Source organism: Schistocerca gregaria, chromosome 10 (assembly GCF_023897955.1).
Source record: "Schistocerca gregaria isolate iqSchGreg1 chromosome 10, iqSchGreg1.2, whole genome shotgun sequence".
NCBI classification, from domain to species: domain Eukaryota; kingdom Metazoa; phylum Arthropoda; class Insecta; order Orthoptera; family Acrididae; genus Schistocerca; species Schistocerca gregaria.
In genome coordinates this window covers 201,258,590-201,284,489 of record NC_064929.1, presented here as the reverse complement: position 1 = coordinate 201,284,489, position 25,900 = coordinate 201,258,590, and the positions used below count along the sequence as shown (strand labels likewise).

At 40.0% G+C, this 25,900-nt stretch overlaps 1 protein-coding gene across 1 annotated transcript in view; it reads left to right on the top strand.

The window, feature by feature from the left end:
* Positions 1–25,900, top strand: part of LOC126293631 (uncharacterized) — an 86,346-nt gene that overhangs the window by 3,037 nt on the left and 57,409 nt on the right. Inside the window, exons 2-4 of the mRNA XM_049986906.1 lie at positions 1,009–1,225; positions 7,065–7,407; positions 14,785–14,986. Of these exons, the coding sequence (XP_049842863.1) occupies positions 1,009–1,225; positions 7,065–7,407; positions 14,785–14,986 (762 nt within the window). The remainder of the gene's footprint in view (positions 1–1,008; positions 1,226–7,064; positions 7,408–14,784; positions 14,987–25,900) is intronic.

Sequence of the window (25,900 nt, the reverse complement as noted above, 5' to 3'; positions counted from 1 at the left end):
ACATGTAACATTTTGGTAGAAGTTCAAGAGAAAGATTGATGTATCTTTTTTGTGGTAATCATTTCCTCAGGCAGAATATCTAGAACAACCAGTAAAATATTCCCGCATTTTTCAGAACAGAGTACTTAAGTTTTAGATGAACAGAAGGCAATGACAGGTGGCAACTGTAAATGCCCAAAATTGCTACAGCTTTTAATTCTTTGAAAGGTATGTTGTTAGTGGTACATGTTTCTTTGTGCTTGGTCCTCTGCATTTGCAGAGGGGGGGGGAGGAAGGGGGGGGGGATTTTGTGGGGTCTTGGTGTGTTAGTTAATTGTCTTTATTTGCCATTAGTTGGAGAATTATTGAACTCTGAAAGCTGTCAGGAAATTTTAAACAAATTTTATTGTCAACTTGCCTCATGCACAAGGATTGTATGAAGCATGTTGTAGTACTGGGAAGTTTTGAAGTGCTTTTCCTTCCCCTCCTGTACATTAAATATGATGGCCTTGACACTGTGAACAAGGACTAGGCCGACACCTGAAGATGTGGCTTTAATGCCACGAAACCGGTAGTGATAGTAATAAAGTGCCAAAATACAGCTGATGTGTCTATTATACCCAAGATGTTAAGAACGGATTTAACCTTAGAAATTATGGTGGAATGGTGCTGATCCTAGATGAATATTTGAATTGAACATTTTTCATGCAGTGTGAATATTGTTGTGGAGGCAAGAATGGTAAAACTGTGAGGACTGCTGTGTATGTGTAGAAGTGTATGACGGGCAGCTTCTCCCCAACTCTCTGCAGTCTGTAATATATGTATAAGATGCTGTGACTTACCAAACGAGGAAGTGCTGGTAGATAGAAACAATAAAAAACACACTATGTCTATCTACCAGCGCTTTCTTGTTTAGTAAGTCACAGCATCTTTGTCTTTTAAATATATTTTTCCCACGTGGGGAGGGGGGGAGAGATAAATAATGAGTGCGTGCTGCGCAAATTAATTTTTTTTCTTTGCTTGTTGCAGTGCCTGCAAGTACCTCTGGCAGGATTCCGTATGACAACTCCTTCCCCAGAACCTTCCAGCTCTGGGAGGTCTGAAGGCAGACGAGACAGTGAAATGGCTTCAGAACCAGAGCACTGTGGTGAATGCTGCGCGGTTGGTGAAGACAACGATGTGTGTCGGAGCAGTGCGGCACCTGAAGTTCCTCCACCCACTGTGACTACTGCTTCACAAAATGCCGGTAACACGCATTCTCAGTCAGATGTGCCTGCCTCAAATTTGGACTTGAAGCAATTATAAATGGCAGTTTCGGATTTGATCTGATATTTATTTGGTCCTGTTGGTTAGGCCTACATGTTGCACAAGTGTGTATTAGTAATAATCGAGAGAAGTAATACACTACTATGTGATCATTTTATATGTCCCATATATACTAAATTACTTATTCTCAAAGAACAATAGAGTGCATATTATATTAAAATTTGCAGCTTAGTGGCATAAGTTTAAGGGGATCGACTGAAGCATCTGATCCCACTCGTCGGCTTTGACCTGTGACATAAGGCTCTTGTGTGTGACATCTTGGTGGTGCAGAATTTAGTTTTTGAGAGTGGTGGGTTTGTAGGTGTCGTTTTGATGTGATCGGTGGTGCTGTGTTTGTGTTGTGTGTTAGATGATGTTTTTGGTTTAGTTTGCATATATGGCGTGTTTACAGGTGGCGTATTGTTGCGGTCAGTGGTTCTCTCTGGTAGTGTGTTAATGGGTAGTGTGTTACGTGATGTATGGGGCTGTGCTTTCAGCGGAATATTTTTCAGTGAGTTAACGATTTCGGTTTTGTTATGTCGATGTTATTGTAGTTTTTCTTCTGTTTGTCGTGTGTGAATTTTGGTAAATTCCCTTTTTTTATGTATTTGGTAGGTATGGATATGACTGACAAGGTCAACAGTTTTCGGTTGTCGGCGATGATGGGGCACAGTGCGTCGTCTCTAATGAAATTTCTTCAACTATTCAGAGTTTTGGATGAAGTCGCGAAGTGTTCAGTGCGTAGTGAAGAAACGAAGCTTACTAAAGTTCCCGCATCTCAGACCAGGGACGGCTATATGTGGAGTTGTAAGGATAAAAGGTCAAGGGAAGTGTTAGATTCCAATGTGTGGTTGTGGCTGTGGTTGAGACTGTGGTTGTTCCGGTATCGGGAGTTGCTATTGAGCAACATAGGTCAAGGGAAGTGTCCAATTCCAGAGGATGTTGTGTTTCGTGGAATTTTGGGAGTTTTGTGTTTTCCCTTCGTCGTTTCATGTGGTTTGATATGGTGGTGTGTGTCTAAATTTGTTTATATTCACTTTGTACCCACCCAAAAAAAAACCAATTTCCCACTCTTGTACTGTTAGTTTCAGTAGGTTTTTTGTGGAACGTGTGTGCATGTTGTTTTTTTTTTTAGTGTATTTTCGTGTCTGTGGTCATGGTTATTTAATGAAGTCATATTTGTGACGTTATGGGTCACAGCAGACGGGTGGAATTGGACGCTTCTGTATTTCCAGTTCAACTGGATGGTTACACTAGTAAAATAAATTAGTGTACATTATATATGGAAACATTCCACATGGCAAAAATATATCTAAAAACAAAGATGATGTAACTTAACAAACGAAAGCATTGGTATGTTGAGAGAGAGAGAGAGAGAGAGAGAGAGAGAGAGAGAGAGAGAGAGACACACACACACACACACACACACACACACACACACACACCCGCAGATATACAGACACAGGCAGACACACGTAAATGCAAAGAGGTTGGGCAGAGATATCAGTCTAGACGGAAGTACAGAGGCAAAGATGTTGTTGAATGACAGGTGATGTACGAGGGGCGGCAACTTGAAATTAGCAGAGGTTGAGGCCTGGTGGGTAACGGGAAAAGAGAATATATTGAAGGACTAGTTCCCATCTCTGGAGTTCTGATAGGTTGGTGTCAGTGGGAAGTATCCAGATAACCCGGATGGTGTAACACTGTGCCAAGATGTGCTGGCCGTGCACCAAGGCATGTTTAGCGACAGGGTGATCCTCATTACCAACAAACACTGTCTGCCTGTGTCCGTTCATGCTAATGGCGAGTTTGTTGCTGGTCATTCCCACATAAATCACGTGGCTCTGCCTTTGATCGTGTACACCTTCTGGGTTACAGGACTGGTGGTGGTGGTGGTGGTGGTGGTGGTGGTGGTGGTGGTGGTAGGGGTGGTGGTAGGGGTGGGAGGGAGGGAGTCCATGGGACAGGTTTTATACTGTGGGTGGTTACAAGGGTAGGAGCCAGAGGATAGGGAAGGTGGTTTGGGGATTTCATGGTACAAGTAAAGAAAACAATCTGAAATTTGCTAATTTGTAATTATATTGCATGAAACAAATATTTTTTGTAATTTTTTTTATCCATCTGTCTGTCTGTTTCTTCCCTCTCTAACAGTTTGGCATATCAAGTTCATATTTATGTCACACACTGAAGTCTGTTGCCCCTTGGTGATGTAAAAGTTGTAAGCTTCTAATTCAGTGCAATCAAAAACTTAAGTCATTTGTCACATAGTTTGATACTTGTAAACTCACTCATCCAAACCTTTAGGGTACTTCCTGTTGACCTAGAATCCCAAAATTTGGCAAGAAGCAAGATTTCACAGTACAAGTAAAGTAAAAGATATGAAACTTGTTAAATTTTAATTATATCACGTAAATAATCTCTCTCTCTCTCTCTCTCTCTCTCTGCTTGTTACTTTTTCGTATGTCTGGGCTAGTCTGAGGAACTACTGTAAACATTAAACATTTTGATATGGTTTTGGAATTCTCGGGGCCAGTATCGATATCGAGAAGTGGCAAAAACTGGTCAGATTCTGGAATCCCAGAATGGGTGAAGAGTATATATACACAATTCACATTGTACGGAAACCTCAGTGTGTGAGTCCTACTCGCACTAGGCCAATTTTTTCTTTTAAGAGTGGTGTTTCTAGCTAATGAGGGGTGTAAGGGAGCTTATTGTATAGTTTTTATCTGACTTGGTGACTCCCCTATGCACTTTTGTGAGAGTTGCAGAGTCTTGCTAGAAGTTTTTCACTTGTCTTCAGTCGTGGTTACGAATTTCACAATTTTTGTGAAATAATTCTCTGTTGGCTATAATCATCATCTGGGAGTGTATTGATCGGTAATATTAGCATCCTGATAGACTTGGAGTCAGTCCAGAGACCAAATCTATTAATCTCACTTCTCATTTCCCAGATGATTACACCAGAGTAGAATATAGAATGGAAATAAGCAAAATATGACAACAGCATTATTTCTAACAAAGTGAGGAATGTCTCTTATTGTGAAGCACATAGTGTCTCAAGCAGCTGAACAATTTGTTCTTTCCCTCTTAGATTACTGTTTCTGGATGCCTAGGAATTTTGTATGTGTGATTTCTTAAGTTTCTTGATTGTTAATATCTAGTTCAGGAACTGTTAAGTTTTTTGTTTGTTGTCTGAAATACTATCAAATTAGTTTTTGAAAAATTTATGCGTAATCTATTTGCTGTGCAATGTTTGTATACTTTATAGTGGCTACCAGGTCTGCATCCTACATTGTGGGGTTCAGCACTCTGATCATAATGATTGCATTGTCTGCAAACATTACTATTTTTACTCAGTCATTAATTGCAGTTAGTAGATCATTAATATAGAACAAGAACATCAGTGGCCCAAGGAACGAGCCCTGGGGGCACCTCACTTTACGTTTCCCCAGTCTGAGTTTAATTTTGCACCTGTCTGCATTAAAGCTCTTGGTTTCCTGTTGTGTAAGAAAGGTTCTAGTCAGGTCAGAGGTTTATCTTTGATGCCATAGTGTGGAAGCTGTGTGGTGGTGTATTTTTTTAGCAATGTGTTACAATCCACATAATCAAATGCTGTAGCCAGGTTACAAAAAAATCCCCATTATGGATATTTTGAAATTTAGTTCATGTATGATTCAGTCTGTTAGGCTAAATATAACTCTTTCCGTGGATAATCCCTTGGGAAAGTCAAACTGTGTAGGTGTCAGTAAACCATTTTGTATAGGGTGGCTATAAATCCTATCTCACACTATTCTCTTGAATACCTTTCATCACTCTGGCAGCTTAGAAATGGGACGATAGTTGGGAGATTACATTCCTGGCTCCACCTTTATAGATTGAGATTGCTGTTCATGTTTTAGTGCATCCAGAATACTTCAGTGTTCATTGACTGGTTACACAAATAGCACAAAATGAATAAGTTTACACATGAATTTAAAATACTGCTTCATACACCATAATATCCAGAGGACAGAACTTTTGAGTAATTTTATGACTTATTTCTGTTCATTTAGGGGTTAGGCTTTAAAATGAACTGTGACAGTCTGATTTGCACGAGTAAATAGCTCTCTGGCTTCTGTGGGTGACGGAATAGCTGTATGGCTTCTCTGGGAGATTGTTTACCATGGCTACCTGATTTTTTTTTTCTTTTTTTTCAGTGGAGGCTGCAACTTAATTATTCTTGTCTTATCATTAACAGAGGACTGAGGTATTACTGCTTGTTTTGATTTTAAGTGCCTGTTTGACTCAGTTTTTATGATGTTTGATATAGTTTCTACTTCATTGATTGACTTGCTAATTTGCTTTGCATAATACATTTGTTTGGCCTCCTGGATTGCACATGTTAGAATTTTGCAATATTTCCTGTAATGTAATTTCATTGCTGGGTGTGTATGAGGGTCATTCAATAAGTTAGTGCAACATCTTTTATTTCTCGGCCTATTTCAATTTTAAAAAAATGTGTAATTTGTTGTTGAACACAATGGAATATTCCTGATTCAGTGCCTATAGTTTCATGAAGTTCCGATATGTGGCGGCACTATATGTAGCCTTCAAAATGGCGACTGTAATAGAGGTGCACCAAGTAGAGAGCTGCCACTGAATTACTTTTGGTGGAAAACCAAAGCATCACAGATATTCGTAGGCACTTGTAGAATGTCTGTGGAGACCTGGCAGCGAACAAAAGCACGGTGAGTCATTGGGCGAGGCATGTCACGCAGACCTATTCGATCTAAGATGTGCTGGCCGGCCTCACACAGATGTGACTACTCGGAATGTGTGGACACTCTCATTTGAGGCAATCGGCAGATGTCAAACAAACACCTCGCTGCTCGACTGGACATCTCTGTCGGTAGTACTGCACAGTCGTCAACCGGTTGGGGTTCTCAGAGGTGTGTGCCCTCGGGGTTCTTCACTGATTAACAGAAGACAATAAAGAGCAACTACGGACCATCTGTGCGGGGTCGCTTGTGCATTACGAGGCCGATCTCGACAATTTCTTGTCGAACACTGTTACAGGTGATGAAATGTGGATTCGGCATTTTGAACAGGCAACAAAATGGCACCACCTTTCTTCTGATGAAAAATTTCAAAGCTGCACCCTCAGCCGGTAAAGTCATGGTGACAATCTTCTGGGATTCGGAAGAGGATATTGTGTTTAATGTCCTCTCTTATAGTGCAGCAGTTAACTTTGAAATAATTTGTGCTACCCTCAGGAAATTGAGAAAATGACTTCAGCATGTTCGTCGCCACAAAAATGCAGACGAACACTTCCTTCTGCATGACAGTGCAAGGCTTCTTAGAAGGCTGTCCACCCGAGGGGTGCCAACAAAATTTCATCGAACTGTTCTCTTCGTCCACCCTATCTGACTCTGTTTGGCCCTACGAAGGATGCCCTCCGTGGGGAGCAGTACGTAGATGCCAGGGAGGTTATCGGTGTAGCGAGACATCGGCTCTGTCATCGACTGGTGGAGTGGTAACGTGTGGACATACAGATGCTACAAGTAAGGTGGTGTAAGGCCGTCACATTGAAGGAAGATTATGTAGAAAATGAGGGATTTGTAGGCAACACGGTGGGGAATGGTATGGTATGTTGGAGTTCTTAATAAAAGAAACCTTCTTCCAGAAAAAAAATTGTCGCATTACTTATCAAATGCCTATTGTTGTGATCCCGTGTTTTGTACACAGATCCCTCTTTTGGATTTACAATTCCTGTTGTTAACCAAACTTCACTTCTGTTACAGATTGGTTTGGTGTCAATTTGTGTTTCTGGGACGAAGATGAGTACACGAGGCACGACACAGACTCATGGCGTGGGAGCATCGACAACTTGTCCGACGGAATTTTGACAGATATCTTCCCGGACATGGCATTCGGTGAGGGGCAACCGGAAATTGCTGACAGCACACTGCACGACACTTACTCCTGGCGTGTGAAAATCGACGACTTGCCCGATGAGGTTTTATTAAAGATCTTCTCGTACGTGTCGTTCGGTGAGCTGGTAGATGTGGTACCGAAAGTGTGCCTGCGCTGGAGAACGCTGTCACAAGATTTGGAGTTGTGGGCTGACAAGGAATACGAAATCAGGTAAGAGACCTACTGAGGTATAAAATGAGCATTGTGTTGTTCTGCATCAAAACAATATTGTAGCTTGATTTCTGATACTGAAACATTCCTGTGGGAAACATTTGATTTGAAAGTACTGTCAGCTCAACTTTGATTAATAACAAGTTGTCCGTCTGCACGAATAGTCATCGACAAATGATAACTGTGAAACAGCTGCATCACCCAGTTGTGGAGTGCAGTTCCGAACGTGACATTTTTAATTTCAGTGTCTGCTCCGCAGCCTGTACAGTCTAGATCCTTTGTACCAATGTGAGCTTTTGTGAACTGTTCAGGTAGGAACCCGCCCTGCAGTGTAGCCTGTATTCTTGAACCCTCCTGGCCTCAACCTTTGTTAATCATTGTCCTTCACTGACCTGTTGCCCTCCCAGTTCCCACTCCAGTCTTCTGTTCCACTAGTGCACACACAGTCTTTTTTACGTTTTTCCACTTCTGTGCTTGGCAGAGGGTTCATTGAACCACAATCGTACTATCTCTCTACCATTCCACTCCCGAACAGTGTGCGGGAAAAATGAACACCTAATCCTTTCTGTTCGAGCTCTGATTTCTGTTATTTTATTTTGATGATCATTCCTACCTATGTAGCTTGGGCTCAACAAAATATTTTCGCATTCGGAAGAGAAAGTTGGTGACTGAAATTTCGTAAATAGATCTCGCCGCGACGAAAAACGTCTTTGCTTTAATTTCTTCCATTCCAACTCGCGTATCATTTCTGCCACACTACCTCCCCTATTACGTGATAATACAAAATGAGCTGCCCTTTTTTGCACCCTTTCGATGTCCTCAGTCAATCCCACCTGGTAGGGATCCCACACCGTGCAGCAATATTCTAACAGAGGACGAACGAGTGTAGTGTAAGCTGTCTCTTTAGTGGACTTGTTGCATCTTCTAAGTGTCCTGCCAATGATCTGCAACCTTTGGCTTGCCTTCCCCTCAATATTATCTATGTGGTCTTTCCAACTGAAGTTGTTTGTAATTTTAACACCCAGGTACTTAGTTGAATTGACAGCCTTGAGAATTGTACTATTTATCGAGTAATCGAATTCCAACGGATTTCTTTTGGAACTCATGTGAATCACCTCACACTTTTCGTTATTTAGCGTCAACTGCCTCCTGCCACATCATACAGCAATCTTTTCTAAATCGCTTTGCAACTGATACTGGTCTTCGGATGACCTTACTAGATGGTAAATTACAGCATCATCTACGAACAACCTAAGAGGACTGCTCAGATTGTCACCCAGGTCATTTATATAGATCAGGAACAGCAGAGCTCCCAGGACGCTTCCCTGGGGAACACGTGATATCACTTCAGTTTTACTCGATTCTGCGACCTTCCTGACAGGAAATCACGAATCCAGTCGCACAACTGAGACAATGAGTAGAAGAAGTTGATACTGCACCAGCTCCAGTTCCCTCACCTGTAGAGCACTGCTGACGAGGTTTGCAATTACGAGACAATCTGTTATTGACACTGTAAGTAAAAGCAATGACTGATCAATATCTGTTGCCATGATAGTTGCATGCTCAGTATTTATCACTTGAGAGTGATTTTGAAAATTACTAGCTACTGCCCAGTATCATTACCAGCTATCTGTTGCATAGTCTGAGAATCTCGAATAGAACAACCACCTTCTACATCTCCGTCTACATCTATACTCTGCAAACCACTATGAAGTGTGTGACAGAGGGTACATCCCATTGTACCAGTTACTTGGGTTTATTCCCGTTCCATTGGTGTGGAGGAAGTGAAGAGTAATTGATCGAATGTGTGTGTGTGTGTGTGTATGATGTAATTATTTGAATCTTATCCTCACACTCCCTATGTGAGTAATACTTACGGGGTTGGCGGATATTACTAGAATTATCATTTAAAGCCAGTTTTCAAAACATCGTTAATAGACTTTCCTGGGAAAGTTTGTCCATTTTCGGGAGTCTTCCAGTTCAGTTTCTTTAGTATCTCTGTGACACTCTCCTACAAATTAGACAAACTCGGGACTATTCGTGCTGCCCTTCTCCATATACCTTCAATATTCCCCATCAGGTCTACGTGGCACGTGTCCCACACACTCGAGCAGTATTGTAGAACTGGGTGCATGAATGTTCAGTAAACAATCTCCTCTGTAGACTGACTGCACTTCCCCAGTATGCTACCAATAAACCAAAGTGTAACCCCTGCTTTCCCACGACTCAGCCTATGTCATTCCTTCCATTTCGTATCCCTACAAACTGCTGTATGCAGGTATTTGTATGAGTTTGTAAGTTCCAACAGTGACTCACTGATATTACAGTCATAGGATACTGCATTTTTTCATTTTATTAAGTGCACAGTTTTACATTTCTGAACATTTAAAGCAAGCTATCAAATTTTGCACCTATTTGAAATCTTATCGAGAAGTGATTTAATATTATGCTGATTCTTTCAGATAGTACTTTGTCGTAGGTAACTGCGTTATCTGCAAAAAGTCCGATGTTAATATTAATATTGCCTGCAAGGTCATTTATGTACGACGTCAACAGCAAGGGTGCCGATGCACTTCCCTGGGGCACATCTGAAGTTAATTCTGCATCGGGTGTGTGTGTGTTGTTCTTAACACAAGTTAGTTTAACTAGTGTGTAAGTCTAGGGATTGATGACCTCAGCAGTTTGGTTCCTTAGGAATTCACACACATTTGAACATTTTTGAATTCTCCATCTGACTATGACCCCTAGATAACATACTGTGTCCTGCCTTCCAAAAACTCCTCAATCCAGTCACAAATTTCACTTGATACTCCGTACGGTCCTACTTTCGACAGTGAGCATAGGGGTGGTATTGAGTGAAGTATGTTACAGAAATTGAGAAATACTGAATCTCTGAAGCTACCTGCCTGCCTTTTACTGCGGCTTTCAGTATGTCATGTGAGGAAAGTGCAATTTGTATTTCACATGATCGATGCTTTTGGAATACATGCTGGTTAGCATCGAGAAGGTCCGTTCTTGTGGATGGGTGAGACCTGTTCTGGCCTCAATTTTCTGTTGGAGGAATCTATAGTAGATTATAGTTAGAAGGGGGGCTAACTTGGCTGCAAATTCTGTATAGACTCACATGGGGATTCCATTTGGCCCTGGATCTTTGTTCAGTTTTAACAATTTCATCTGTTTCTCGACACCATTGGCACTGATACTTACTTAGTTCATATTTTCAGTGGCACGAGGATTAAATTACGGCAGTTATCTTGGGCTTTCGTTTGAAAGTAACATTTGAAAATGGAGTTAAGCATTTCAGCTTTTGCTTTGATATCCTTGATTTCAGTTCCTCTCTCATTCACTTGGGACTGGACACAAACTTTGGTGCCACCACCAGCCTTCACAGATGACCAAAATTTCTTCAGGTTTTGTGAAATACCATTTGACAGTATTCTACTACAGTTGTCACTGAAGGCCTCACACATTCCCATCTTCTGTGTCTTCCAGAAGGCACAGGTTCTAATATTGTTGGTCATGTGAAATGTGCCTCAAATGTTTTTCAAGTGATGTCTTGAAACCCAAAGATTTTATTATTGAGAGGAGACAATGTCTTACCTCAGGTATCGAGTCACAACAGAAGTAGAAGTAACTTCAGTTGTGCCCAAGGGAAGTACATAGGTACCCCTGCTGTTCATGTTGTTATGTTAATCAGTTGGCAGACAAAATTAATAGTAACTTCAGGATTTTCTCAAATGATTCGGTTATCTATAGCAAAGTACTGTCTGGAAAAAGGTATGCAGTATTCAGTCAGAGCTCATAAACTGCTTTAAAAGTACAGAAATGTAAAATTTCTCACATAACAGGGCACACAAATGTGGTATCTTATTAAATTGTACTATGTTAGATGAATTGTTCATCCTATAAATCCGTATTGGAGAGGTATTCCTGGATCTAAAATATGTCAGATGTATTTTTGTACACAATGTGATATTAATTTAAAAAAATGCAGTAACAGTAATTATAGTAGAAACACGTACAGTGTAATACAAACTATGCACCGTGGAGGAATTATCCGAATAGAATGTAAATCAGTAGGTGTGAAATACGTGTACAGGTTAGCAAATGATTATAGTTTCAAAATAATTGAGTGATTTCTTCAAGAGAAAGAGCTTCACAGATAGAGCAAAAATCAATAACACATTGGTCCACCTTTGGTCCGTACTCTATCAGTTATTCAGCTTGATATCAATTGAGAGTTACCAGTTGTCTTCCTGAGGGCTATTGTACTAAATTCTTACCAACTGATGCAAATCCTAAGCTGGTTGAAGGGCCCTGCTTGAAACATTCTCAGTCGGGAAGAGAGATAGCAATCTTGCTGGTCGAGGTAGGGTCGGGCTAGCATGAAGATGAGCAGTAGAAACTCTCGCCAATTGCGGGTGGTCATTATCGTGCTGTAATGTAAGGCGAGGGTTGCTTGCCGTGAAGGGCAACAAAACGGGGTGTGGAAGATCAGTGACATATCATTGTGCCTGAGGGTGCTGCAGATGACAACCAAATGGGTGCTGCTACGGAATAAAACGGCACGCCAGACGATAACACCCGGTTGTCAGGCAACAGTCAGATCGGTATCTCACCACAGTCCGGACATCTCCTGACACGTCTTTGCCGTTCGCAGGCCTCAGTTTGAAATGGGATTCGTACTGAAGACAATTCTACTCCAGTCGATGAGATCCCGGGCCAGATGTGGCCGTCGCCACTTCGAAAGGGATTGTTGGTGTACAGAGGCATGTGGTTGTCGGCACAAGTCGTGCCTCGGGCTCTGCCCCCTTTGCGTGAGCCACCTATTGAGGGTCCTTGTGATCACCAAAGCGTCAGTAGCACGTCGGATCGACGATAATGGTGAATCTGCTGTTTGAGTGCCTCTCTGACAATTGCTCACTCCTCGCATTCTGCCGTGTCTCCAGGTCGACTGCTTCCTTCTCGACGCTGTGTTCGGCCTTGGTTCACCTATTCCTGCCGACGTTGTCGAATAGTGGCATTGCTCCCATTCAAATGTCTGATGATACGTCGATTGATCCGACCGGGTTCTTCGAGCCTGACTACTCATTCTCTTTCAATTGCTGACATCTGTGTAAACTCCTTTCATGCTCCTTTCTGTGAGGTGTAGTTACTGTCCGACTGAGTTCACGGAATGAAATTTGCAAAGATTTTATGCCTCAGTATCGATATGTCCCCTGTTTACTATCCCTGCCAGTTGCACAGTGAAATTGCGTCGTAGTGTCACACGTTTGTCTGTCAGCCGCAAAAGTTTACAGTTTTTCTATTTTCCATTGATGCCTGTGTGATTATGAGCAATTTGCATGACTCTTTTGTGGTGCACCCACCACAGAGGTTTTGCTAATTTACAGTGAGCTCTTGTAATATAATTTCCATAGCATGTGCAGATATTTCTTTCAGTGTATTGTTAGACGGTTGCTTTTCCTCTTCAGTTTTGAAAGCTAATACTTTTAAAGTAATTATACCACCTACAGACCCTTGCTTAATTTTGTTATTTCTGTCAGTGGTGGTTCTGCAATTGGACCCCAGTGATACTTTTGAGTATGTCAAACCCTCATAGCCTCTGATTTATATCATTTCAGCATCTACATCTTCTCAATTTCTTTTTTTATAGTGCTTAATATTTAGACGCCTGCACATTGTCAGTTACCATTCTTCCTATTCGTCCCTCTGCTTTTGCAGTATGTATTTTCCTTAGTTCCGGCTAAAATGGCCTTGCTGGTAAGCTGGAGATAAGTGTGGTGTAAATAAGTAAAATCACGATAAATGATGTTATTATGCCTCTGACTCGGACACAACGAATGATGTAGATATTCAAAGTAGTGAAAAGTAAAAGTATTGAATAATGAAAACAATAACAGCAATGACATGATGGAGAGAGGATGTAGACACAGGGAGGAGATATTTGAAGACAGGACAGGTTAGCATCATTTGAGCTGATTGTTTTGCTCCACACCTGTTTTCTGTGATTCCTGCCTGCCTCCCTCAAGATATCAATTGTCTGCCATGTAAATCAATCCGCTACCATTTCGTTTGTTGTTTTAAGTTTGATGTGTCCTCTTATTTCTCTCGTGCTTCTAGTATTGGATGTGTGCCTTATTCATTTCCCAATAGTCCTTCCTTTCTATTGCCACATGCAGGAACCAGTAATTCTTAAAGTTGATGTCTGTGTTGATCCATTTTTGTGCCTATCTTATTGAATAGATATTTATCTGTTTGCTTCTGGCTTAATGTGAGACATACGAGGCTTAGCTGAAGAGTAACGCCTCCGAATTTTTTATTCCGTTCTCGATACTAGTTGAGGTATTATATGTCACACATATTATTCAGTTGACTTTGCCAGCTACTTTTTCCACTAGAGGTCTCCAGACACTAGCACGTAACACGGCAGTGCGTGACATAACTATGTCGGTGCCTGAGAAATAGAGCACTGTAATAGTGTTTCTAACTGTCGACCCGCGGGGCACCCTCTCCTTCCTCATGACAATACCACATCACACAGGAGTGCTGCAACAATCTGATGCCTCGTGTTCACTAAAAATCAGTCGTCCTCGACACAGTCCCCACTTTGCCCCATTCAAATTCTATCTTTCGAAAATTTGAAGAAAACCTTCAGGTACTTCACTTTGATAGTGCTGAAGTGGTGCGAGCAGAGGTGAGGAAGTGTCTCTGTCAATGAAGTCATATGTTCTACAGTAACGGTGTCGGCAAATTTGTCAATTGGCCGCGAATTTGTCTATTGGTCGCAATGTTAATAAAGTTTTTTATTTAAAAAGCTTATTTGTGAAAGTCCACTTTCATCACACAACTTCTTTCTCTCTCTCTCTCTCTCTTTTTTTTTTTTTTTTTTTTTTTTTTTTTTTTTTTTTTTTTTTTTTTTTTAACAATTCAGAATTACCAGTTTTGGCCACTGCCATCTTCAGCTCATCAAATATTCTGTGTAGGTATCGATGTTGGAATCTGTGTATGCAGATACATAGTAAGTTCCTAATATGTGCCTGTGTATATAGATTTTGACGTTGATTGCATCAGAATATTTTATGCGCTGAAGACAGCAGGAGCCGAAACTGGTAACTGTGAGTTGTAAAAAAGAAAAGTGAACTTTTACAAATGAAGTGCCATAACATGATCGTGGACTCGGAGACTTCATCATTCAGTTGATAGATTAATTAAAAAATTTTGGAGGTGTTACTTTTCAGCACGTCCTCGTAACTTTGATTGTAGACGCTAAAATTGTACTACTGCAGAGTATTGGCATTGGAAAGGGAAGTCATCTTTCCCATGTGTCGGTGTTCCTATTCGGGAATAAGCTCTCGGCATACCGCTATGTGACAGGTGCTACTGCGGTTACGACACTGACACCTGTAAGGGCGGCAAGACCGACGAAGGGGCGATACAGACTTTCTGCGATGCCCCGAACCTCAGCAAAGTACGCATGTTGCGTCCCGTGAGGTCCCGTGTCTTCCGCGCACTCTACAGCAGGTGCCACAGACTGTCTGAGCTGCACATGGATACCAACCAGCAGCTCAGCTATTCGGTAAGTGCTACATTCTTCACTTCAGTGTTGAGGCTTAAATATTGGAGGTTATGCTTTTGCTTTTAAATATCTCTAGGTAAGTAAGTGAGGCTAAGAAAATGTGTCCATCCCAGCTTGTACTAGTTTGTGAAATTATATACAATTTTTTTTTGTAGCAAACCTTCATTAGAAGCATATTTCCTGCCTAAAACTTGGTTGCCCACGGAGTGAGGCTGCGGCAGTACCACATGTTGGTCTCCGCCTGAGATAAGTCGATTTCCCGGGACACGTTTCGTCAGTCAGCTGTGGCTGTCGAAGTGGTGGTCCTCCTTTGTAGTAAAGGACGACATTCCTGTGATACTGACATAATTTTAGCTTTGTTTTGAAGTGCAAGTTTGGCATTAGATTGCTTGAGAAATGGCCATAATGCTAGGAAAATGGCAACTGTTTGTAATTTTCACGATAACCTGTCATCGAGTCAACCAAACTTCTAACAGTCCGTATGTTTTTGGATAGGATCCGCCTTTAGCAAAACACAATTTTGTTTTTTAACCCAAGCTTGTTTCACTGCAGTTGCCAGTTTTTAAATCTTAATTACTAATACTTGAAAAAACACACAAATTACAAATTCATACCTGTTTACCACATGATGTGGTTTTTCTGATGTGTTGTGTTTCTACAGTGACTGTTTTGTTGCACAGTTTGTCATCTGCAACCACTTATACCTTAAAGTAGATAAATTCCGCATATGTCAGATAAACCTTACTGACATACAGCTAGCCAACCAAGAAATAAATTTTCTAGAAAAAATCCCAAAGTACAGTGTCAACACATACATCACACACAAGACAGTGGAGAATCTTATCACAGAAAGTGAGTACATCATAAAACAACAAAAAAGAAATAATAGCCCAAACTTGAGTGCAGGTCTGACAAGAGAATTAGTCACAGAAGAAATAAGATGCATTCTAAAGGAAAACAAAAACAACATATAGACAGGAACAAAAACTGAAGAAGGAAAAAAGTCCAGAAAAATAAAGGACAAACTTAAAAACAATGAGGTGCTCATTACGAGATCAGACAAGGGCAGCACCGTGATGATGATGATGATGATAATAAAACAGGATGAATACAAAGAAAAACCTTAAAATTTCTGGATGACAACAACATAACAAAGCTAACCAGTGACCCAAAACAAAGATACCAGAAAAACACACTAACACTCCTAAAAAATTTCTCAAACATATCTGCAAATCAGAAAGCAAAATGGTTGAAACAAAAGAACCCGCAAAGCACCCACATTGAACAGCCTACTTAAGCGCCACAAGGATGGCATTCCGTTACGCCCTGTAGTCAATTTCAGAAGTGCACCCACATACCACTTAGCCAGAGAAATACACCTATATATACACAAATAACAGAAGCATACACAACACTGAAGAGCTGACATAACAAATCAAAGACATCAACATACCCACAACAGCAACACTCACATCATTTGACATCACATCCATGTACAAAAATAAAATTCACCATAAAAACAGAACATGACAAAAGGTTAAGCTTCCTTGACCTCACAATATACTGACACAACAACCAACACCAATTCTCTCTATTCAGGAAAGTGACCACCACCAGCACAGCCATTCACAAAGTCTCTAATCATCCGACCACACACAAACTAGCCGGCTTCCGATATATGCTACACAGACTGAACAAAACCCCACTCACTGAAAACAACTACAAGAATGAATTGCAGACAATCAGACATATAGCAGTATAGAATGGATATGAGATACACTATCAATAAACTGAACCACAAAATTAAAAATAACACCCGACACACACAAAAAAGCCTCCTCATCAACTTACAAACACACAGAACCTACTGATGAGCACACATGAACAGAAAACACCCACTATGACAAGCAGGTAGTTCACTCTCACCTACAACAACAAAACAGTCCACAGAATAGGAAACATACTTACAAAAACAAGGGGTGAAAGTAGCCTACAGAACAGACAACTCGGCACAAAGAAAACTAGGGACAACCAACACAAGCACAGAGAAACACAACACATCTGCTATTTACCAGCTAACATGTCAGGACTGCAAATCAGTTTGTATAGGGCAGACAAGCAGAAACTTTAATACCAGATATACAGAACACAGAAGAGCATTAAAAAGTAACAGCTGTCATTCCACATTTGCTAAACACCTCATGGACAAGAAACATAACTCAACAACAAAAGTCTCAAATGCAGCAACAGCCCCCCAGAAAACTAATAATTAAAGAAAATTATCAAATACAAAAAGCCATAGTGGAAGGCAAACAAGTGATAAATGAATACAGAGCGCTCTGCAGCGACACTCTGTTCTATGCTCAAGGAATTATTAGAAAAGACGAACCAATAGAGCTAGCTCTCTCTCTCTCACACTCACTCTCTCTCTCTCACACTCACTCTCTCTCTCTCACACTCACTCTCTCACTCTCTCACTCACTCACTCACTCACTCACACACACACACACACACACACACACACACACACACACACACATGAAAAGAAAAAAACAAATCAGACACCTCCGAAAGATTCAGAACAACCATCAGGATCACCTTCAACTGTTCCACTGTCAGCCATCTTGTTTGTACACCTTCAATTGTTCCACAGCCCTCCATGTTTGTTTTTACAGCTGGTAAAGCAGTGATGGAGTTACAGTGAAACTCAATATATAGTGTTTGCCAGTGAAGAAGATGATTAAAAGGAAAATGTAAGTGAAACATTATGTAAATAGACACACACATAGAATTAAATAATTTTAGGCGTAGAAATAACAAGTTTTCAAATCGTAATTTTGGCTTAAACAATTTATCTACTTTAAGGTATAAGTGGTTGCAGATGACAAATTGTGCAACAAAATGGTTACTGTAGAAACACAACACATCAGAACAACCACACCATGTGGTAAAAAGCTATGAATTCATAATTTGTGTTTTTTTTTTCAAATATCTGTAATTAAGATTTAAAAACTAATAGCCACATGTATACAAACAGCAAAGAACACGGTATCTTTAACAGATGAAGATGTTGCAATTACAGTGAATCATGTTTGGGTTAAAAAACAAAATTGTGTTTTGCTAAAGGTGGACCCTATCAAAAAACATACGTATTGTTAAAGCAAATACGGAAAAAAAAGCTTCAACCCCAAGATGATTACCTCTAACAATCACTGCCGAGTAACGAAAAAATTTGTTATAATGCTCCCTCCTCTCTGTGCACGAATCGATTTTGCACTCATTCAGAGTAAAATTAGGCTGTAAATTCTTTCTTCTCTCGGTATAAAATTAAAATATATTTCCCGAAACATCCCACCTTCGTCGTACAAACAAATTGTAGTATTAGTCTCCAAACGTACTCGTGTTTACACTTGGATATTTAATCGTACACAATTAAAATGGATGCAAACACACTCACATCTCCAGGAAATCGGAACACAAGTGGATGCTGTTAAAGTCGTCTACTCGATGCAACACGTGTCTCAACATATTTCTTCGTGTTGGCTGCTACTTTTTGGATGGAGGTGTCACCTAACACCTGTTGCCCGGAACATTTGGTCGCTCACACTGCCACGAAATTGACGATTTATTAGACACACTTGTTTCGGGGAAAGCTATCCCGAATACTTCTTGATCTTTTATGAAAGAGTACAATTTGAAGTAACTTTCAAGAATGAACACACATTCAGCCTGGGAGGAACACACTTGTTCACACATAGCTAACTAAACTGTGCTATTAAGAGGGAAGCTACTTCGTTATCACGCGTTATGCGTCTCCTACATTTCCACCGTAAGAAACTCAATTTCCCACCACACTATTTTCTTTTTTTATATTTAGGGATGTGTAACTTGTATCTCACCCAGTAATAGTCAGATACAAATTTCAAAAAACAAATATAGACAGCCCACCTGGGAACAGTGCACAAAAATTATTTTGACGGTCATCGGGCTCTGTGCGTCTGGGCTAGGTAGTACGTATGCGGCAGTGCAATGCGTCCCGCATATATTCCCATTATTTTTAGTAACGTAATAAACATGTGGAACATAAAAGACGCACTATTAAACATTCCTCGTAAATGGATTGTGCCCATGATTAAAGTCAGTGGATGCCACTAATAGTCTTGTGACACTACACTGCAGGGTCAGCTGAAACCACTGAATAAAACACAGTTGCTAGATAAATGTTAATTAATTTCACTGGTAAAGGTCTGCTCATATTGTAGGAAACTAGATGCTCAGGAACAAAGGGTGTACCGGTTCATTCCTACACGTAGGATTGAATGGCAATATTGTGACTGTTGATCGATTCCAGAGCTGCAATTTGACGGGATAGCAATTCTTGTAGAATTTTAACAAGAAAGTAATAATTTTTATTAGAGAAAGTTTTTGATAAAAGTAAACTTAAATTTTCTCAAATATGTGGACTGTGTTATTACTGTTCTCACTTGTGAAATTCCACTACAGTGGACAGCTGTGATTATGCCTGCGGTGCACATATAAGAAAAAAATATAATAAAAAAATGCAATTGAATTTATGTTCTGTATTAAAGTAATAAATATCTAATATTTCTGTGCAGAGCAGACCGCGTGTCGAAGAGATTTATGTTTTTACGTACGATTGATGATGCACTGGCAGATGCCTCGATGCTTGATATTATTTGATGTACTTATATTCCAGATGTAGATGAAGATGAAATGGGAGATACGATACTGTATGAAGAGTTTGACAGAGCACTGAAAGACCTGAGTCAAAACAAGGCCCCGGGAGTAGATAATATTCCATTAGAACTACTGACAGCCTTGGGAGAGTCAGTCATGACAAAACTCTACAATCTGGTGAGCAAGATGTATGAGAAAGGCGAAATACCCTCAGACTTCAATAATAATATAATAATTCCAATCCCAAAGAAAGCAGGTGTTGACAGATGTGAAAAATACCGAACTATCAGTTTAATAAGTCACAGCTGCAAAATACTAACATGAATTCTTTACAGACGAATGGAAAAACTAGTAGAAGCCAACCTCGGGGAAGATCAGTTTGGCTTCCGTAGAAATGAGGCAATACTGACCCTACGACATATCTTAGAAGCTAGATTAAGGAAAGGCAAACCTATGTTTCTAGCATTTGTAGACGTAGAGAAAGCTTTTGACAATGTTGACTGGAATACTCTCTTTCAAATTCTAAAGGTGGCAGGGGTAAAATACAGGGAGCGAAAGGCTATTTACAATTTGTACAGAAACCAGATAGCAGTCATAAGTCGAGGGGCATGAAAGGGAAGCAGTGGTTGGGAAAGGAGTGAGACAGGGTTGTAGTCTCTCCCGATGTTATTCAATCTGTATATTGAGCAAGCAGTAAAGGAAACAAAAGAAAAATTCGGAGTAGGTATTAATATTCATGGAGAAGTAGTAAAAACTTTGAAGTTCGCCAATGACATTGTAATTCTATCAAAGGCAGCAAAGGACTTGGAAGAGCAGTTGAACAGAATAAACAGTGTCTTGAAAGGAGAATATAAGATGAACATCAACAACAGCAAAACGAGGATAATGGAATGTAGTCGAATTAAGTTGGGCGATGCTGAGGGAATTAGATTAGGAAATGAGACACTTAAAGTAGTGAAGGAGTTTTGCTATTTGGGGAGCAAAATAACTGATAATGGTCGAAGTAGAGAGGATATAAAATGTAGACTGGCAATGGCAAGGAAAGCGTTTCTGAAGAAGAGAAATTTGTTAACTTCGTGTATAGAGTTAAATGTCAGGAAGTTATTTCTGAAAGTATTTGTATGGAGTGTAGCCATCTATGGAAGTAAAATATGGACGATAAATAATTTAGACAAGAAGAGAATAGAAGCTTTTGAAATGTGGTGCTACAGAAGAATGCTGAAATATCAAATGGGTAGATCAAGTAACTAATGAGGTACTGAATAGAATTGGGGAGAAGAGAAGTTTGTGGAACAACTTGACTAGAAGATGGGATCGGTTGGTAGGACATGTTCTGAGGCATCAAAGGATCACCAATTTAGTATTGGAGGGCAGGGTGGAGGGTAAAAATTATATATGGAGACCAAGAGATGAATAGCAGATACAGAAGGATGTAGGTTGCAGTAGGTACTGGGAGATGAAGAAGCTTGCACAGGATAGAGTAGCATGGTGAGCTGCATCAAACCAGTCTCACGACCGAAGAAGACGACAACTACTACTACTACTACTACTACTACTACTACTACTACCACTACATATTCCAGACCGTCAACATAACTTCTGCTCTAGCAGGTAGTGGTGGGTCAGTGGATAAATAAACTGAACACTCTTTGTATTACTTTGGAATCATATTTTTCACTTGTGGAGAAACACAAACAAGGGAAACGTCCCATCGCACCCCCTCTCAGATTTAGTTGTAAGATGGCTCAGTAGATAGCCTGTCAAAAACTGAACACAGATCGAGCATGAAAATAGAAAGAAGGCATACTAAACCGTGGAGAAAAAAAAAAAAATCAAAACCTTGAACAGTCCAAACTTAACAAGTGCAATGTCGAGCGCAGCTGAACGGACGTGGCATCGCAGTTATGTGGTCACGGTGTCAGAGTGTGTAGGGTAAGAATAAGTTACTGTTGCAAGCAAACGTATCATTTCCGTCGGAGTGATCACATTCCTACCGTATGACACACGTGCTATCATTAATACTGTGTACAACACACCAGACGTGTTTTCCGGTGGAGGATTTGGTTGACTTGTCATCAAAATTTGCTGTTCCCTTCCAAAAGCCACATCATTTCGGCTGCTAATAGAGTAGTTGTGTGGAGTCAACTGTTATTAGAGGACCCTTCCTTAAACCTCGGTGTTGCAAACGGGTGGTACACGATGACACAGACACAGATTTGAATAGAGTGAACAGCCGGGAAAACAATAGAAAATAAATTTAGCACAAGGGAAGTTTGAACACTGCTCGCCCACATGGCAGGCCAACACAGTGACCTCTTAACCACAATGCCATTGCCCTTTCAGGTTGCTCTATATTGCACTTCTTGTTGTTGGTCCATTCCCTGTTCCTATTTTTTTTCTCCTACATTTGAGGGGGGAGTTTCCTTTGGTAGCATTTGAGCAGCCGTGCACCCTGTCAGTAAGAAGGAGGTTAGCATTGAGGCGCACATTTGTGTCTACATTTGCTACGTACTGTGACAAAGGGAAAATAAATAATTAAAAAATTCAGACGAAGATGTAAAAAATAAGATCTAACCATTTCTTCCTCCATATTTGTTATATTACACAGTACACTGTGATGCTACTAACCTGTTTTGAGCCCCATCCTCTCAGTAGTGCCTCCAGACTGTCACCTCCACCGTGAAAACCTTTTGAGTAGTGAATAATGTAATAAAGTAATGGATGCAACACTGTTTTTCAGTTCCACTCAGTCACACATTTATTAAATTCAAAGTGATCTGTTGGACGGTGGCCAGTTCTTAACTCTGCTGTCTATGCTGTGCAAAAACCGGCCTAGCCTGCACATTAAGTAAAATTTCGGCAGCACTTTTTGTGAACTTAATTCTTTCATAACCTGTGGGGTTCTTTTTTTTTTTTTTAAAAAAAAGTAAAATATGTTGATTACAGCTCATTATTAAAGGTACTATAAGCATTCAACATGGCACAGGTCAGAAAAACATGTCTGCAGAGCACAGTCTTGTAAACACATTTTATCTCTGCAGCAACCAAAATAGTTGAGCAATATTTCACAGAGACATGTTGTTAACAAAAGAACTGGCCAAAAATATTAGTTGCTCCAAATATTACAGCAGACAGAATTTTATATCTTTCACTGCATAACTTGATCCAGATGAGCACAAATAGACTATTTAAAAAGCTTGTGTATGAATATTTTATGATCTCGGGAAATAAATTTTTGTTTGTAAAACTGATAGATGAGGGTCTAGTAATTTAGTTGAGCTGTTTGTTCTAACAGTCGCTCAGTTCACATTTTGTGTGTCTATACTTGGAATTACCTATATATGAATACTGCTGTCATATCTGAAATTCTTAATTAGTGGCTTAATTGATTAATGAAAGTTGTCTTTGGTCCAGCAACATTAGAGCAGCAGAAGTATAATGGCAAACTTGGAAATTAAAGAGGTAAAATGGCACAACATGCAAAAGTAATGATGGGTGTATCCCAACTTTAATACTAATTATTTTTTAGTTAACAGTGTAAGGAAAAGATGAATTGCTACTTACTGTTAGTTGCAGAGAGGTACCAGAGAGAGAGAGAGTGAGTGAGTGAGTGAGTGAGTGAGTGAGTGAGTTACACATTTGCTTTTGGCCACAGCCTTGGACAGAAACTGAAGGAGAAACACACACACCATCAGTCACACAAGCAAAAACACCTTATCTGGCAGCTAATGTATTAAGGTCGTTTATTTATGCCTGTCTGCAATGTAATTGTGTCTACCTTTATGATAAGTAGCAATCTATCTAGTTATATTGTTGATATTCCAACATGGAGTTTAGATTGTTTTATCTTTGTACTTAGCTCCCCGGATGTAAAACATTAAAACATGGAAAATTATCACCTGGATAATAAATTTGTGTGAATGATGGTCTGAATAACAGTTTGACAGATTTGGTCACACACTACACAATTTGTAGATTCAAATGGAAAAATGAGGAAAGGAAAAGAAATGTGACTATTATTAGGAGTGCAACAATAGTAGGTGAAATAGTTCTACCTTACTTTATTTCAGCATAATCTATTATTTTGACTTGGCTAGTAATAGCTGACACGCTGTTCAAGTATCACAAGAGCAGGAGGTATACTTGGGAAAGGGTGGGAGAAATGGTAAGATTTCAATTAGATTATATCAGGGTCAGGCAGAGATTCCGAAATCAGATATTGAATTGTAAGGTGCACCCAGGAGTAGATATTGATTCGGATCATAACTTAGTAATTAAGAAAAGACTGAAGTTTAAAGAGACTATCCAGGAAGAATCTTTAAGCTGGTCGTACATCGTGTTCCAATAATGAACAGCATAGAGAGAGAAGTGATGACACTTTCTGCAGGAGCTGACCATCATTTTGCAGGGCAATGCTCAAGCACGCACAGTGCAAGCTGTTATTGATTTGACTGATCGGGTTGTTAAGTGCTATACCACCTACTGCACTCCCCTGACTTAAGCTCTCGTGAGTTCAACTCGGTTTCTAAACTGAACGAAACACTTCATGGCATTCGCTTCAGAACTGCTACAAATTCGTCGGGCAATAGACCATGCTGCTCGTACTGGCTACACACCTGGCACTGCTAAGAGTATCCTATGACTCCCACATCACTGACAATGGGCTATACACAATGTAGGTGACTACTTTGAAGGTCAGTAAAATGTTGAAACATGTATCAATTTTTTATGAGCTGTAAATAATTAGTTGCCATTATTAAAGTTCCAACCCTCATACAAAGTGCAGAGAAACTAAGGTGAAATGACTGCATAAAAAAGTGAAGAAATTATAAAGTAAGTAATTGCACTAGCTCACCATATAGAAAATTTAAAACAAAGCTCGACGAAATTAAAAGCAAGGGCCATAACATTAAGAGTGCAATGATAATTCCAATGTTAAAAGCAGAGGAGAGAGTTTATATGTGGTTCGTACATTGAAGGCCTGTGTGAAGGGAAGGACTTATGTCTTGACATGATGGAAAAAGAAACAGGAGTTGACAAGGAAGAGAGAGGCAATCTGGTATTACGATCTTAAAAGAGCTTTGGATGACTTAAGATTGAATAAAGCAGAAGGGAAGGATAAATTCCATTGGAAATTCTTAAAACCATTGGGAATATGGCAACAAAATGGTGTGTAGAATGTATGAGACTGCTGATAGACCATCAGACTTTCTGAAAAGTGTTACCCATACAGTGCTGAAGATCAGCAAAAGCTGAAAAGTATGAGAATTGTCACACAATAGCTTAACATCTCGTGCAACCTTACTGCTGGCAAGAATAATATAAAGTAGATGGGAAAAGAAAATTGAGGATCTGTTAGATGACAGTCAGTTTGGCTTTAGAAAGGTAAAGGCACCAGAGACGCAGTTCTGATTTTGTGATTGATACGGGAAGAAAGACACATTCATAAGATTTGTCAACCTGGAACAAGTGTTTGACAGCGTAAAATGGTGCAAGGTGTCCAAAACTCTGATAAAACTAGGGGTAAGCTTCAGTACACAGTATGTACAAGAACAAAAAGGGAAGAATAAGACTGGAAGAACAAAAAGAGAGTGCTCATATTAAAAAGGGTATAAAATAGGGATGTTGTATTTCGCTTCTGCTGTTCAAGCTATATGTCGAAGAAGCATTGACAGAAATAAAAGAAAGATTCTAGAAGGGATTTAAAATTGGAGGTGCAGGGACGTCAGTGATAAGAACTGATGGTGACATTGCTATCCTCTGTGGAAGTGAACAAGAATTACAGGATCAGGATGTCAAATCAAACACCTTTCAGCTGTCTGGTTTCCAAACTTACTGTTTTTGGCTGCCAGTTTCATCAGTTTACTATGCCGACTGTTTAAAAGTTGGCAGATGATGGTTGAATTGATCATTAGAGCAAGCATAAATCTATTAATACCAGTATTGCTGTCCCGTTTTGCCCAGAACCGAGGTCAAATCTTCCTACACGTTGGTCAGTGGCCTGAAGATGGCGTAATAAAACGCTGGAACAGGTAGCCGAATAAAATAAGTTTGAAACTAGACAGCTGAAAGGTGTTTGATTTGACATCCAGTATAAAACAGCTGAGTCCCACAACCATCTCTGAAAAGATGGACATTACAGGTTCTGTTGAATGGAATGAATAGTCTTATGAGCACAGGATATAAATTGAGAATAAATGAGGAAAGACAAAAGTA